The sequence below is a fragment of the Macaca thibetana genome, chromosome 13 (assembly GCF_024542745.1).
Source record: "Macaca thibetana thibetana isolate TM-01 chromosome 13, ASM2454274v1, whole genome shotgun sequence".
NCBI classification, from domain to species: domain Eukaryota; kingdom Metazoa; phylum Chordata; class Mammalia; order Primates; family Cercopithecidae; genus Macaca; species Macaca thibetana.
Window position 1 is genome coordinate 76,263,964 of NC_065590.1, and position 15,733 is coordinate 76,279,696.

Sequence of the window (15,733 nt, forward strand, 5' to 3'; positions counted from 1 at the left end):
AGGAAGAACACCATGTGTGAGGGGTCAAGTACCGGCTTGAGCTAGGAGTGATACACTTGAAAATTTGGAGTTGGAAGGAGCTTGAGGAGAAAGAATGAGGAACAGGAACAACAGTGACATCCATTAACATCCATTGAAGTCTGTTGGCTTCTTTGATTGCAGCACTCAGTTTTGGATAATAAGGAGGGTCTGGGGATATTTCGCCCTTATCTTATAGTGGGAGAGGAAGGGGGCTGGGTTACAGGAGCCAAAACTGTACAAACAGATGGTTGAGTCCGGTCATGGTAGTATAGAGCTGAGGCTTGCAGCCACAGGAGAAACAGCACAGTCAGAAAGACCCATTCCATCTAGCTAGTGATACTTAATACCTCATTTCCCTTGGTATTAAAGGTGTGACTTCAGGATACTACCTCTACTTCTTGGGGTTGTTAAAAGCCATTGAAGTAAGTGTGTAAAATCTTGACACCATGCAGGCATAATACATGTCAGTTCCCTCCAGCAGGTGAGACCTAGGAGATCACTAGGATAGAAGCTGCATATCACTAGGATAGAAGGGCAGGGGTTGGGGTCCATTTTGTTCCTGGCTGTCTCCAGTGTTTAGCATAGTGGCTGCCAGGTAGGAGGCCCTCTGTAATTATTTGTTGAATGAACACATCATGGTAGAGTAAAAGGAAGCATCCCAAAGTGTCAGGACTGTCCCCTGTCTGGGCACTGCGGCACATGTCTGGCACGGGCGTGCCAGGCCAAGAGAATGATCCATGGGGCACATCCCAACATTTAGCAGTAATCCATGCATTGTCCGCTGCCATTGTTTTCTCCTGTTTCTGCCTCCAGGGTGTTTTATGGCTTTCTCCCTCAGTCACTGAGAGTTATTTCCTGGAAATTTATGGCTTCTGGCCTGACCCACAGCATCTGTTCTCCCAAACTGGGCAGTGTAGTGAAATGCATCAGAAAAGTCAGTCTCCTGCCATACAGGGTCCAGACTGGATGCCCAGCAAACAAAACAGAAAAACCCCCCAATACCCGCACAAAATCGAATCCCTTCCCTGGGACCCAGCCCACGAAGGCCTTCTGGAGTGTGATAGGGTGCTGTCGGTGTGGGGTTCGAGGCTGGGTCTGCCTGCACCAGCCCAGGAGAACTTGGAGCAGGTGGACCTTTGGTGTTCTCAGTGGGGCAGGGATTTCTCTCTTATGGGGCGGAGCCCATTTTTATGTCTTGACGACCTCAGTATTTCTTATAGTTAGTGATTTGTTCCAGCCTTTCTCTCAGCCATCAGATGAATCTTCTCTACAGTATTTCTTATAGACCGCAGCCATCCAATCTCTGCTGAAATGCTTCTTATAGTGATGCGTTCACTACTTCACAGTTTGGCATATTCTGTTGTAGATAAATTTTTTGTTGAACTATTAGAGAATTCTTCTAAGTCAAAGCCCAGCTGCCCCATCTTCTGTCTGTCGGGGCTTGTTCTGCCCTCTTGAACTGCACAAAGTGAGTATGATTCTTCTTCCACATGGAAGTTCTGTTTGGATTCAGGCAGCATGAATTTCAAGGATGGCACAGTGTGGTCCATTTTGGTATCGGTAGCAATACCTTTCCTTATAGCAATGTTAACACACATCTGCTCAAATCAAGTAGCAATCTCATCTAGCTGGCTTCCGACTCTTTTGGCATCAACAAGGGCTGATTGGAATAGAGAAGCTGGAAAGGGTGCAGGGAGGTGTGGGAGAGACATTTACAATCCATCACAAAATTTTTAAACCACAAAAAAAGCACTGCCAACAGCTATCACAGGAAACACTTCGTTTTTCCCCGCCCCAACATTCCATTATGTTATAGCCAGCTAACAGCACTTTGAAAGCCATTTCTGGATTTTGTTTTTGGCATTTTATATGCCAGAAAATGCAGTGCTTTTCCAGTGGTGGCTGTATCACGTGGACAGTGTTACATCTGCAGGTGGGGTTAACAAGGCACCTGAGTACGTGAAGGGGGAATTCGAAAGAGGGTCTCCGTGAAGATCAGGGATTTGGATGGGGTGTGCGAGTGATGCTCCAGCTGCGAAGGGGAGATGGCACTAAGGGGTGAAGAAAGGAGTCCCGGCTCCAGAGTGTGGCAGGAGGGGCCTCCTACCCACCAAGTCACCAAGTCACCAAGTCCTGCAGATCAACTGACATCAGCATCACTCACATCCATCGCTTTCTCTCCATCTGCCCCAATACTCTCCCCAGTGGTCCTCCATCTCTATTGCACTATGGAATCTGAGCTCTCACACCCCGGCCAAAGTGCTTGTTTTGAAATGTAAACCTCCCCGCCCCTTCCTGCCTGGCATTCTCAGTGGCTCCCTCTTGTGCTAAGGGGACACCCACACTCCTCAGCTGGATCCCTCCCTCCCATGACCTCACCTGCCTCTCCAGCCTCATCAGCCTGCTCCTGCCTCAGCCTTAGGTCCAGAGGTACCAACAGAACCTCCCACCCTTCCCAGAGTGAGCCCAACCCGCTATTAGGACCTAGCTTCCCTTTTCTACCGAACTCACTCTGCTGCAGAAGCTGACCTTCTGCAGGACTCAGCCCTGGGGCCACCTCCTCTAGAACCAGGAAGCTTTCCCTGCCCTACCTCTGGCCCACCCTCCCTCACTGTGCACCCTTCAGCACCAGGTTCTCTTCTCCGTCACTGCACAGAGCCCTTGTATGTGTTTGTCTCTTTCTTCGTCTGTGCCTGCCGCCCAGCCTTCTACCAAACCTGGGGCTCCTTACAGGCAAGATCATCCACCTAACTTCTCATTCTTGAGCCAGCAATGGTAGAAACTGCTCACTAAATGTGGGTTCAAAAAGCCAGAGACTGAATGGGAAGGAGCTTCAAGATGGGAAGGGCAATATATATGAGGCTCCATTTAAAATAAGTTTCACTGGATTAAATGGAACCCTACAGAGACATGTTTAAGGATTCCCTTTAAACACAATAGCAGCTGGTAGAGACCTCTTTCCTTTCTAAGTAATAGAATTTCTGTGTGTTCCAGACATGTTTGCGTATGTCGTGTTGTCTTTATTTCACAGCACAAAGATGCATGAGATGATTGGGACAGGCCCTGGCCAGAGTGACTGTGACCTACTCAATAGCATGTTGCCCCCGCCCTACCCCATCTTGTTTTTCATGAGTTAGAAGCAGCCACTGATGGATTGGCTGCCGTGGCCATGTGAAAGCCGTGTGTCTCACACACTCACATGCCCTGACCTCAGTGCCACCATTTCCAAAGTATTTCTAAGGTGAGCTGAATAGTTTTGATCATTACATGTGCATTTCAGCCTATGAGCAGATGTTAGGGAAATGTGGCTTTTAGATTTTTTTTTTTTTCAGAAGTTGATTTGCATTAAAATTGGATGCTTAAACTGCAATTTACATAACACAGTGTACATGTAATGTATCTACTTTGAGCTGCATCCTACTTTTAGCTTTTGGTCTTTAGAGATAAAAGGAATCTGTTAGAGAGAGAGTACGTGTGTGCGTGTGTGTGTGTGTATGTGTACAAGGAATCTGTTGCCCTAGTGTAAAGTCTGTGTGTGTGTGTGTGTGTAGGGGTGTGTGTATGTGTGTGTAGGGGTGTGTGTGTGTAGGTATGTAAGTGGTACATATTTCCAAAAAGGAGCCCTTGGCACATATATGAAGGGCAAATATGGGATTCCTGAATTTAGAATGGGGGATTTCCAAAGCACAGCAGGCACAAAAGACTGCTGAGAAGAGAGGGTGAGTTGGGGCCCAGAGAGGAACTACCACCACCTGCTGTCCCAAAATGTAGTCAGGGACACCAGGCTATGTCAGGCTCAGCTCTCCTGAGTGTGTGAGTATGTGTGTGGTGGGGAGTGGGTGGGTGGGTGAGTGTTATGGGAAGAATGTGGGCTGTGGAACCAGGTAGGCCTCAGTTTAAATCCTATAAACATCATTAAGCATTCGTAGGCCTGAGTTTAAATCCTGTAACCATTGCTAGGCATCCTTGGGAAAGTTACTTCACCTCACTGAGCCTGTTTTTAAGTCTTTAAAGTGGAGATTGATCCCTATAATGGGGACAACAGCCGCCTCCAAAGATATCCACACCCTAATCCCTGGAACCTGTCAGGATATTACCTTACATAGCAAAGGGATTTCCCAGATGTGTTTGGGGTCATTAATCAGTGACCTGAAGGTAGGAGATTATCCTGGCGTTTCTGAGTGGACCCAATTAAACACTTGAGCCCTTCAAAGCAGAGAACTTTCTCAGGCTGGAGGCAGAGGAGAAGTAGCAAATGAAACTAGAGAGATGTGATGCCCAAGAGGGACCAACCAAGCTGCTGGAGGGGGCAACATGGAAGTAGCCGAGAGAGACCCCAAAGGTGACAGCCACGTGGAAAAGGGAACCTCAGTCCTGCAACCCCAAGGAAAACTGAGTTCTGCAAACAACCTGAATGAGCTTGAAAGTGGATTCGCCTTCAGAGCCTTCAGAAAGAAGCCATCCTGTTGACACCTTGATCTCAGCCTGAGACCCTAAGCAGAGGGCTCTGCCAAACCCACCCACTAAGTCTGTGGGGATTTGTTATTGCAGCAGTGGAAAATGGTAGTAGGCCCCACGTCACAGGGCTGTTGCGAAGATTAACTAGTTAATGAAAGTGCCTGTGCTCCACCAGGGTGAGCTGCCTTCTCTTTCAGAGAGCAAGGTTTGTTAAACGAGGATTATGTGTGACCTGCTGGAGTAGTTTATTCCTTGACTTTCAGCCGCACCCTTTCCATGATTGGTGGCTCAAGATTAGGGGCATGATCTCATTTGAGAAGAGCACCCAAGTGTGATAGAAAGTCAGCTTTTCCCCCAGATGGAAAGTAAAGCTAATGCAGCCAGCACTCTGTTCCTTGTCTGGGCTACTTGCTAAAGCCCCATGCCCAAGGGAGACCCCTTGAAGCTGTCCTTTCCTGCTGCTTCTCAACTTCCCTGAGTGTAATTGAGTCCCATCAGACACTGGTTGCTCTGTTTGAATAGAGAATATGGAAAGGTAAAGGTGTCACCTGGCATTTGCAATCGTATGGCCATTGCAGATCGTGGCATGCCTGTGGTCAATATTTGTCTAGAGTAAGAGGTGTGGTGGAGGCTTGATTGTCCCAGTCATGGATGAAATGCAATTTTGCTCAAAGATTCAAGGCGATGTTTTGTGGGCCAATAAGATTATCTCTACTCAAGTCCATTCGTTCATTAAAGAGTAATAACAGAGCTTGCTTTCTAGCCCAGCAGAAGCTGGGAACTTAAAAATTACTGAAAGGTAAGGTTCCCCATTGTACATAAATATGTGTGGACTTATGAATGACAATAGCCAGGTGAGTGTCTCTTTCTCAGACAGAAGTTTAAACTTGGCCAAAAGTAGAATGGACAATGCTATTGTATATACAATACACACACATATACATTATATGAGGCTCCATTTAAAATGTGGTACCCACGTGTAATATTTCTCTTTGCCTTTGTTTAGAAACCAGGCTATAAAACGAAATTAGAACCTTGACCAGTATGGCCAAGCAGTGGCATGTGAATAGTCGTGGTTTGCTTCCTGGAGAGAAAGCTGCCCCTTCTCCCCTGAATTCCTGTCTATCATTCATGGGCTTGCCAGGTAGAAGTTGGTTCTGGTGAAGGGCTAGGACCCTGGGAGGAGTGGTAAGAACTGCCGATCAGCTGATGGAGAGACAGAAGGAAAGAGGGGGGAATGAAGGGCGGGAGGGCAATTTGCTCTCAAATATTTACCTGACGCTTAAAGAAAGTAAGATTATAACAGTGCCCCCGATGAGGATGGAATAATTACACATCTCCATGCCTGGAATTCAAAGTGGATTTGGGTCTCCGTGAGGCGGCATTCATCACCAGGGAGATTATGTGGGCGCTGACTCAGCAAGAACCCCCTGCAAACTCCCTACACAAATTTTTTTTTTGTTCCCTTCTCCCTCACTTCAGAAATGATGACTCTGCAGGTGCTGCAGCCTCGAAGATCAGAGGCCCTAAGCTGTACCAGGAAGGTCCGCCGCCTCACACATGAATCTACAGCATTTCCGATAGCACTTGTGCAAGCCCCTTCACAAGACCTCAGGACTGCAAGACTGTCCCAAAGGTCTCAGCAGATATCTGTGAACCACCAGGCCTGGCCTGGCCTGCAGTCCTGAGAGGATACACATCATTTCCTTGAAGTCAGTGATGTAGATAAGGGTAGAGCACCTGTATAGCCTAGGTTTTAAATATCCCGCATTGTCATCCCTATAAATCATCACACTAATCTGAAAACTCCAAGCCGCATCCCTCAGACTGCCTCTTGACTCTGGCAGCAGCACAGCGATCCATGTCAAGACACGTGCCTAATAATTCCAGGCATAACAATCTGAACTCCAGAGTAGAGACACTCTTAACTCATCTCGGCTGCAAGTTCCTCTGGGCGGCAGCAGCTGGCCCGAAGGAGACCTGAGACGGACATCCTTCAGGACTGGATGAATGAGTTGACAGGGTAGGCATGTGACAGCTAACCATATATTTGTCACTCTTGTTAATTTGTGAGTGCCTTGAAGTTGGTATCTTTGCATCCACAGCTGTACTGGCTGGTGGAAGATGTTCAGTAGGGAGGCAGGGTGGTGTTGGGGGAAGAGCATGGATTTTGGAGTTGGGGAGATGTGCTTCCGTGCTTTTGAATGTCACCAGCTCCTCGCTCTCAGTTGTCCTATCAGAGCTGCTTCTGCATCGCAAAATAGGAACATTAATAACAATGGAGCAGGGTTGTTAGGACTAATCAGCTACTGCCTGCCTGGCCCAGAAGTAAATGAAGGGGTCATTTTCCTCCCATGGCTAATGCTTGCAGAATTGCAATACTCAATTTTTGTACTAAGGCAACAGACATAAGAAAATTAGAAGGAGGAGGAATGTCTTTAGAGGAGGCAGGGCTGCAGCGGGCTGTGGGAAGATGCCGAGGGCATAGGAGATGTCTTGGGTGTGATAATGTCCCGTGCACCTCAATAGATGCCTCAGCCAATCGTGGGAAGTTAGTGCCAGAGCCTGGGGCAGAGTTGGGGCTGATAGGATGGAGGTGAGTCCTCAGCATAGGGCGAACTCTGGGAGCAGAGGCAACAGCAGTGTCAGGAAAATGCTCAGAGGCAGAGCGTTGAGGGGATGTAGGAGAAGAACATAGGGAGACCAGAAGGAAGGTAGAGAAGGATCAGGGCCAGGTGCTGGCCTAGCTGGGGACCTGTGCATGCCTGTGGCAGAAGGGAGGGGTCAGTAGATTCAGAGAGAAATAAAGAGCTGGGACGAGGGATCATAGGAAAAGAAACAGCTAGTGGGGAATGGGGGTGGGGCATGGGGTGGAGGCACAGGTTGGAGGGATTCACTTTGCAAAGGCAAAGGGACATATGTCTCATTTGAATACAAGGAAAGGAAGAGACTGTAGATGAAACCCATACATATCTTTAGAAGAAAGCTGGCACAAGATGTGTAAGTTAAATCTAGCGAGCAAGGACTCCATCTCTAGTGTTGAGGAACTGGAGGGTTTTCCATTTTGGGAACTGGAGCAGGCCCTGTTCTGAGTCTCTGGAGAGGAGTTGATTGGAGCACAGACATGAGACTGAAATTCACACGTGCTGACACAACTCCACGCACCGACCTCCAGTTTCCTCTATGTGCTACTGCAAGATGGGGATGTGGGTGCCAGGCAGTTGGCTGAGCTCACTCTTTGCTCAATGACTCATGTGAAAAACGATTCAAATAGTGCCCCAGCCAAATGTCAACTCCCGCTATACCATGGGACTTTATGGAGAGTCGAAATCTCAAATGTGAAGTGCAGACATTTCAGGTATCTCGTGCAGTGTGGCAGAAGATGGGAAGAAGCATCTGTAAGTCGTCTAAGAAATTAAAAGGGGGCACAGGTGGGTGATGTCTATGTTTTAACGAGATTGGCTTCAGAGGGATGTCTCATAATAACTGCTGCTGATCTTTCAATCACACTTAGTGTTTACACAGTTGTTCTCAAAATTCTGTTTCATTTGATGCTGATGGCAGTCCAGTGGAGTGTTTTTATGATATTTGTTTGATATAAGAGTAAATCAGGCCTCCGCAACCCAAGGTTGCAGCTAGCCGGTTACCGCAGACTTGGGCCTGCTGACTGTGAAGCTAAGTTCTTCCTGTTCCTTTCCCCCATGTTATTGCCATGATTCAGTAGCAGTCACAAGAAGTCCTGTCTTCCTCCTTGAGTCTACATGGTCCCCACCCTTAGAGGAATCCAGGCTTCCCGGGAGTGAACAGCAGTAGGCAGAGGGGCAGGTGCAGAGAAGGTGATGGAGTAGGGCTAGTGAAGGAAGTCTTACCTCGGTCCAGGGGCCTTTCCAAGGAAACGTGGGAGGAGACAGGTAGATGACAGGTAAGAGTGGCTGGGGACAGGTGAATGAGAGCAGGGTGCAGGACACGCATGTGATATGAAGGCCCCAGAATACCTGCCTTCTTGTTCCTGCCCCTAAACACCCAGCCTGCTTCCCCATGGCCCCTCACATGGGCAGCCACACACCTGGGCTTGACTTCAGAAGCATTGGCCAGACCAGAATACCTACAGATCAGGAGCTGCCTTTTCTACCAGCGACAGGCCCAGTGGGATGCAGGAAGCAGGCTGCCCTCGCCGCGGTCAGTTAGGGGGTACATTATCTGTAGAAAATTTAAGAGCAATGTTAACACTAACAGTCATTCTGCTTTTGAATGTCACCATGCACTGGCAATTTTAACCAATGGCAGTGATAAAATCCCCTCCCTCCCTCCTTGGTGTGCCACTGCTTCCTTCTCAGGGCAGAAGCACTACTTCAAGCCAGCTCGGGTGTAGTCCCAGGGAGAAATACACTCATCACAACTGCCTCTGCTAACTCCATCCCACCCACCTCCCTGAGGGCCCATAGCAGCAGCCAACCAGGAAGAAACGGGTGTGTGTACAAACCTAGGGGACACCAGCAACAACAGCTTTGAGGCTTCCAGCATTTTCTAGAGCTGCTTTCAGCTCTAATTAACTGCACAGACTTTCTCCTCCTGGGTTATGATTCAGGTGGCTCTTCCCCAGTGGTAGAATTGCATTCACTGTGGAAGGAACTTTTGTGGACACCTTGCCCTGAGGCCTTCTGGGGACTCAGTCCCCTCTGTTGCATCCTTGCCATGGTTTTCTAGCCTGTCCCGAGTCTTCTCACAATGGTCACCTGGTCCTTGATTGTTAGAAAATTCTCCTGTATTCTCGACTGAAATTTCTTTCTCTTTGGTCCTGACTCTAACCCTCTGGGATCACAGGGAGTGCATCTAACCAGACTTCCACAGTGAATTCTTTTGCAAGTTAGAAGGCAATTCTCTTGGTGCCCCAAGGCTCCTCCTTTCCAGGCTAAGACATTGCAGCAGAGCCCCTGCCCCGCCATGCTGGCCCCTGAATATGCTCCAGAGGCCAGCGTGCTGGTTGGTACTGTTTCCCTGCTCACTTATACCACCCTCCGAAGTGGTAGGACTATTCCCATTTATGGATGGAGAAACTGAGGTCTCTCAGCCAGTGGAGCCTACAGACTGGCTGCAGAGTCTGTTCTTTGGCCTCTGTGGGGCCCTCACCGTTTCATTAGACCTGGGGCCTCAAAGCTGGAGCAGCAGTAATAAGAGGTCATAGGAGGGGCGTGACTGTCTTGCAGAAATCTCCTTCCGAGTGTGGATGTGCGGGGGCAGCCTAGAGATCGTCCCCTGCAGCCGAGTGGGGCACGTCTTCCGGAAGAAGCACCCGTACGTTTTCCCTGATGGAAATGCCAACACGTATATAAAGTAAGTGCCCAGGGGCTCAGTGCGGGTGGGCAGCAGCACAGGCAGCCATGGCTGGGCGGACTCTGCTTGGGTAGGGAGGGCAGGCCTGTCATATCCAGCATTAGGGCCAGAGACTTCCCTAATACTTCTGAGGCTTTGGAAGGCCCCACATGAGGCCTCGTGGGCTTCAAGTCACCCATCAGTGCCCTTCTACAGGGCATGGGCTCCAGATGTTTGGGGTTTTGTGGGATGGAAGAAGGAAGCCCTTTTTACCTTGGAGTTCTAGAAGAGCCGCTGCCCCACCTTCAGGCTGGGTCACTAGGGGAGAGGTCTTTGGGCAGATGCAGGGGAATGGGAAGGCCCAAGGGATGTAGCTTAAGTGCCTGCTCCAGGGCCTGGCCAGCACAGTCAAAGGGTCCAGGCTGGGGCAGGGCCTGAGACCCTGGGCTCCTGTCTGCTGTTGCACTCTCTTCTCCTGTCTGGGGGGTGGTTCTTACCGGGACTCAGAGACCCAAGGGTGCCCACTTGGCTGTTCCCTGCTTCCTCCCTTCATCCACTCTTTTTTCCTCGATTTCTCCTCTTTCGATCTTTCTCTTCTCCTTTCAGAATAATTTGTTCCATCTTTGCCTCTTTTCCTCTTGATTCTCTCTCTTTCCCCCACCCTCTGTCTCTTGTCATCTGATAGCTTCACTCCTCCACTTGGTCCCCTCTTCCTTTCTTTCTGTCATTTGATCCATTGGGGTAGGGGGAGCTGTGTCATCACGTCCTGACACAGCCACCCCAACACAGCTGTCCTGGAGGAGACATGGGTTTGAGCAATGGGAAAATTGGCCACACCTTTTGCAAAAACGTGAAGGGCAAGGGTAGGGCAATGAGAAAATCAGCAGGCCAGGAAGCAGTGGGGAACAAAGGCAGGGTTGCCTCAGCTCTCAGGTTTTAAAAAGGAAAGGTGAGCTGGGGACGTCTGGCACAGGGAGGTGGTGGCTGTGCAGGAGCCATGTGGCCGCCTGGAGGGGGGCCGGCCTGGGAATGAGGGGCAGAGCCTGGGGCTCCAGACAGTCATTGTCTTTGAGACTGGGTCCTGGCCAATGGACATCCTGCATGCCACTGGTAGGTCATTCAGTTTCTACAGGATTGTGGCACGGATGTCTGAAAAGCAGCTTCCAATGTGCTGATGGCTCGGCAGTGGAAGGGGCCAGGGAGGTGCTGTTAACTGCCTCTGGTGCCCCATGGACAAGGCTGTGTGTGCATAAACTGTCATTGCAGGTCCCAGCTTAGAAGGGCTTGCCACCCTCTTCTTTTGAATGCTTGTGCGCTAGAGTTAGCATCTGAAAGAGCACCCCCTTTTCAGTTAGGCCCCAAGTTCCCTTACTTGACCTCAGCAGATACCACTGCTGCCCAGGCCACCAGCCACCTGACTGTTTTCTGACATCTTTTCTCTCTTTTCTGGGGCTCTTTCTAGTGCCCCTGATGGCTGAGGGATGTCATCCTTAGTGTCTGTCTCTCCGTCTGTCTCCTTTTCTGTGATTTGTGGGGTCAGAGTCAGGGCAGATAACCTGATTTTAAAAACTAGAGTGCTAGCAAAAAGTCTGGAAAGAGAAGCCTGATTACTTAGTTATTTACACCTGCAGCAGGCTAACTGCACGGCCTGCAGGAAGACCTGTGTGTGCCGACTTTCCCCTTGGAGAGCTGGGACCTGAGCACTTCCACTATGGTAAAGGACAGAATCCAGGACAAGAGCCCGAGGACAGCCAGAGGCTAGATGCCCACGCAGGCCTTGCCTTTGTACTCTTGGTTACTGGCAGTGAAGGGATGTGTCGGGTTCCTGAGCCTTTTCTCCCTATTTCTTTGAGAGCCACAGAAGTTCAGTTTCTGGCATGATTTCCCTGGTCTGTATCTTTTGGGGGAAAGGTTTGTTGTTATTAAAGGTGGGCATCCCTAATCCAAAAATCTAAAATCCAAAATGCTCAAAGATCTGAAACTTTCTGAGCACCCACATGATGCGGCAGGTGGAAAATTCCACACCTGACCTCATGTGACGGGTGGCAGTCAGAATGCAGGCAGACAACCCACAGTTTATTCAGCATCCCCAAGGGAAAAATAGAATTACCTTCAGGCTATGTGTATAAGGTGTATGTGAAACATGAATTAATTTCATGTTTAGATTAGATGTGAATCCTGTCCCCAAGATATCTCATTATGTGTATGCAAATATTCCAAAAGCAAAACAAAACAAAACAAAAACACCCGAATCCAAAACACTTCTGGTTTCAAGCATTTCTTGTAAAGGATACTCAACCTGTACTAAAATCTTGTGTCTTGGGGTAAAGACCCCTTTGGAGATTGGGTGGGGCTTGGCTAGGCTCAGTGCCCTGGGAACAAGAATGATAGTGGGTTGACCATGGTGGAACCTAGGTGGTGCTGCCACCTCAGCCCACACATGTGTATTTTAACTGACACTCACAGGGCCTCTCAGACAGCCCCTTACTGACACTCCTTGTCACTCCTTGTCTTCCCAGGAACACCAAGCGGACAGCTGAAGTGTGGATGGATGAATACAAGCAATACTATTACGCTGCCCGGCCATTCGCCCTGGAGAGGCCCTTCGGGAAGTAAGTGTTCCTTCAGGTTGAGGAGGGCAGAGAGTGCAAAAGAGCCCAGCTCATAGGACTGATGTAAATGGGTGCTGATAGGCCAGTCAGCTTAGCTGCCCTGTGCTCCCGCAGGGCCCAAGGCTGTGGCTTCGTTCCTGTTCCTCAGAGCTTCTGCCCAGCTCTGGATGTGCAGGGCTTTAGGCAGCTCTTGTGGAATGACTCCTGGCAACCTGGACTGCCAGCTCTAGGGGAGCTGAGCTGTGCCTTGTGCAATGGACCAATATTTCCTGCTTTTTGCAGAGAGGAAGGAGGCAGGACTAGACAGCCTTAGTCCCTCTAGGTGGGACTTCCTCCCTCCAAGTTCTACATCATCCAAGCCTAAGTTCTCTCCTTCTTTGGAGGAACAGCGTGTGTACAGATGTCCTCTACAGCAGTGCTCAAGTTTCACGGGAGGAGAGGACAGAGAAAGGAATGTTTATTAAAAGCTAGATACCAGGCTGGGTGCGATGGCTCACGCCTGTAATCCCAGCACTTTGGGAGGCTGAGGTGGGTGAATCACAAGGTCAGGAGTTCGAGACGAGCCTGGCCAATATGGTGAAACCCCGTCTCTACTAAAAATACAAAAATTAGCCAGACGTGGTGGTGGGTACTTGTAGTCCCAACTATTTGGGAGGCTGAGGCAGGAGAATCGCTTGAACCTGGGAGACGGAGGTTGCAGTGAGCTGAGATCATGCCACTGCACCCCAGCCTGGGCGACAAAGTGAGACCCCATCTCAAAAAACTAAATTAATTAATTAAAAATAAATAAATAAATAAAAGCTAGATACCATTACATAAGGCATCTCATTAATCCTCCCAACTCTGAGGAATGGGCATAATGACTTCTGGTTTACAGATGAGGAGACTGAGGCTTCTACAGGTTAAGCTTCTTGCCCCAGATGACACCATGGCAGAGGGGGATGGTGGCTCTAACCACACCTGTCTGATTTCAAAACTTGGAATGACCTTGCATTCCCCAGCCCGGGGCTGATTAGAGTAGAGAAAAATAGCACCTTCACTAATGCTATCATTTATGTTTCTTTGGGGGCAACCAATGGCTTTTTGTCATGCTAACATCACCCACTCATCATACGAAGGCTGTTGAGCAGATGGGTTTTTTTGCAGCCTAAACTTCATAGGTTGAACCCATCACTGAGTGGGAGGATTAAATCAGAACCCACCAAAATGGTTTGCACCTCTGAAACCATAAATCCATGCCGCCCCTCAGGTTCTCTCACTCCAAACCTCCAAGGCATTCATTTTCAGTCCTCATCAGAACTTCCAATCTGTTGGCCATATCAACCACATCCCCCTCACTGCCTTCCCTCTCTAGCTTGGATTCTACTCTTTTAAAAACTGAACTAAAAGGTCTTGTCCTCAGACCTTCTGTGCTATTGTCCATCCAGCAACACCATCCCCACAGTTCTTCCAGGTTCAACCTTGGATGCATCTGACTTTGCACCCTGTCCTCCAGTGCACACAGGCTGCTGAACAGAACTGGGAATGCCAGCTGGTGCTACTAATAATACACCATGGTCGTCAGTCTCAGCAAGGCCTGCAGTCTGCCCACTGGCCCTGCTGCCTCTCCTAGCTAGCGTTCTCCCTCGATCTTCATTAAATCTCCACTCTTCCCAGCCCCTAGTCCACCCCCCTCTTTGGCTGGCAGCAGATGACACCTTCTGTTTTACAGATGAAATAGATGACATCAACTTCCCAAAACAAACCAACCCATTAACTTCACTGCATCTGCAGCATCCTTCTCTGTCTCTTGTCTCAAAGGACAGGCTGTGCTTCCTGCTGTGGTCTCCATCCCTCCACCTGTACTCCGGATGCACCATTCATCGCTGCATTCATTCATAAATCAACATTTATCGAGTTCCCACTGCCTGGATTCATCTCCTCTTGCCTCCTGGCGCAGGGCCTCTCAAACATTAATGGGCAAGCAGATTTCCTGGGGATCTTGTTAAAATGAAAATTCTGATTTTGGAGGTCTGTATTTCTAGTAAGCTGCGGGTGATGCAATGCTCCCGGCCTGAGTGCCACAATTCAAGAAGCAAGGTTCTACCAAGGAGGTTCCCAAACTAGTCTGCATATGGGAGTCCCCTGGGGAGTTTCAAACTGACTGCAGTCTGTGCCCCTCCTCCAGAGAGTTGGTTTACTTGCTCTGGGGTGTGGCCTGGGATGTAGAATTTTTCTAAAGACCCCACACCAGGTGATTCTAACATGGGGACAAGTTTGGGAACAATGCTCCTAGGGGGCTTTGCCCTCTGGGTGCCTCCACTCTCTCCCTGATCCCTGGTCTCTCCTCTGCTGTATTATGCCCGTCACCATTTAAACTTCTTAAATGTCTTACATCTTAAAAAAAAATAGGAGGGGAAGGAAAGAAAGCAAACTACAAAAACCCTCCTTCAGTCCAACATTGCTCGTCATCCACACTCTGTCTTTTCCACTCCTCCAGTGCCCAGCTTCGTGAAGCAGTGGTCTGCTTTCCTCTCTCCACTCCCCTCCTCGCTCCTGGCCCACAAGCCCTGAGACTGCTCCCACCTGGCTCCCTCGTGACTTCCTTGCACCCTGTACTGTCCTCTTACGCTGCCCCATCAGCATGAATCTTTTCCCTCCCCCGGCCCCTCTGGTGTCCCTCGGTCCCTAGGCTTCCAGAACTCTGCAGGCATGGCGTTTCTTCTGCTGCTAGGCACTGCTTGCTTGGTCCCATTTGCAGGCTGTTTCCTCTTGGTGGTCTTGCCGGAAGGTCCGTTAGAAAGCCTCTTCTGACTACATATTCTCCCTGGCATGAAGCACTATGTCTATGCTGCTGATATTTGCATCTCTATTTGTCAGCCAAACCTGTCCTTTGAGCTCCAATCCCTTCTATCCAATTATCCACTGGACACCTCCACCAGGATATCTCCCTGGCGCCTCCAACTCAACAAGTCCTAAACTGAACTCATGACGTTTGCTCCTAAACTTACTCCTCATCCAATATTTCCCATCCCCGTGAAGAGTTTTCCTTGCACCTGTTGCCCAAGTCAGAAATCTAGGTGTCAACCTTGAATCCCTCTCCTTCTCTTTCCCATCCAAATGATCACCAAGTCTTGGTAACACTGCACCATCATGCAGTGAGCACGCAGGCCCTTGCTAAACACCCAATATTCAGCATTTTAGAAACCTGACATCCTTCCCATCCCAATGGAGCTTAGAGTCTGGTGATGAGCTGTGGTTGGTGCTCTATGAGAAGAAGTTCTAGTGCAATATTGAGGTGGGGAGTGGAAGGAAGTGAGCTGGACAGGAAGCAAGGCCAGCTCTATGTG

The 15,733-nt window shown here is 49.3% G+C and overlaps 1 protein-coding gene across 2 annotated transcripts in view; it reads left to right on the forward strand.

The window, feature by feature from the left end:
• Positions 1-15,733, forward strand: part of GALNT14 (polypeptide N-acetylgalactosaminyltransferase 14) — a 228,342-nt gene that overhangs the window by 198,159 nt on the left and 14,450 nt on the right. For both annotated transcript variants that reach the window (XM_050755243.1, XM_050755244.1), the window contains exons 10-11: positions 9,687-9,813; positions 12,312-12,404. In XM_050755243.1, coding sequence (XP_050611200.1) covers positions 9,687-9,813; positions 12,312-12,404 — 220 coding nt within the window. The remainder of the gene's footprint in view (positions 1-9,686; positions 9,814-12,311; positions 12,405-15,733) is intronic.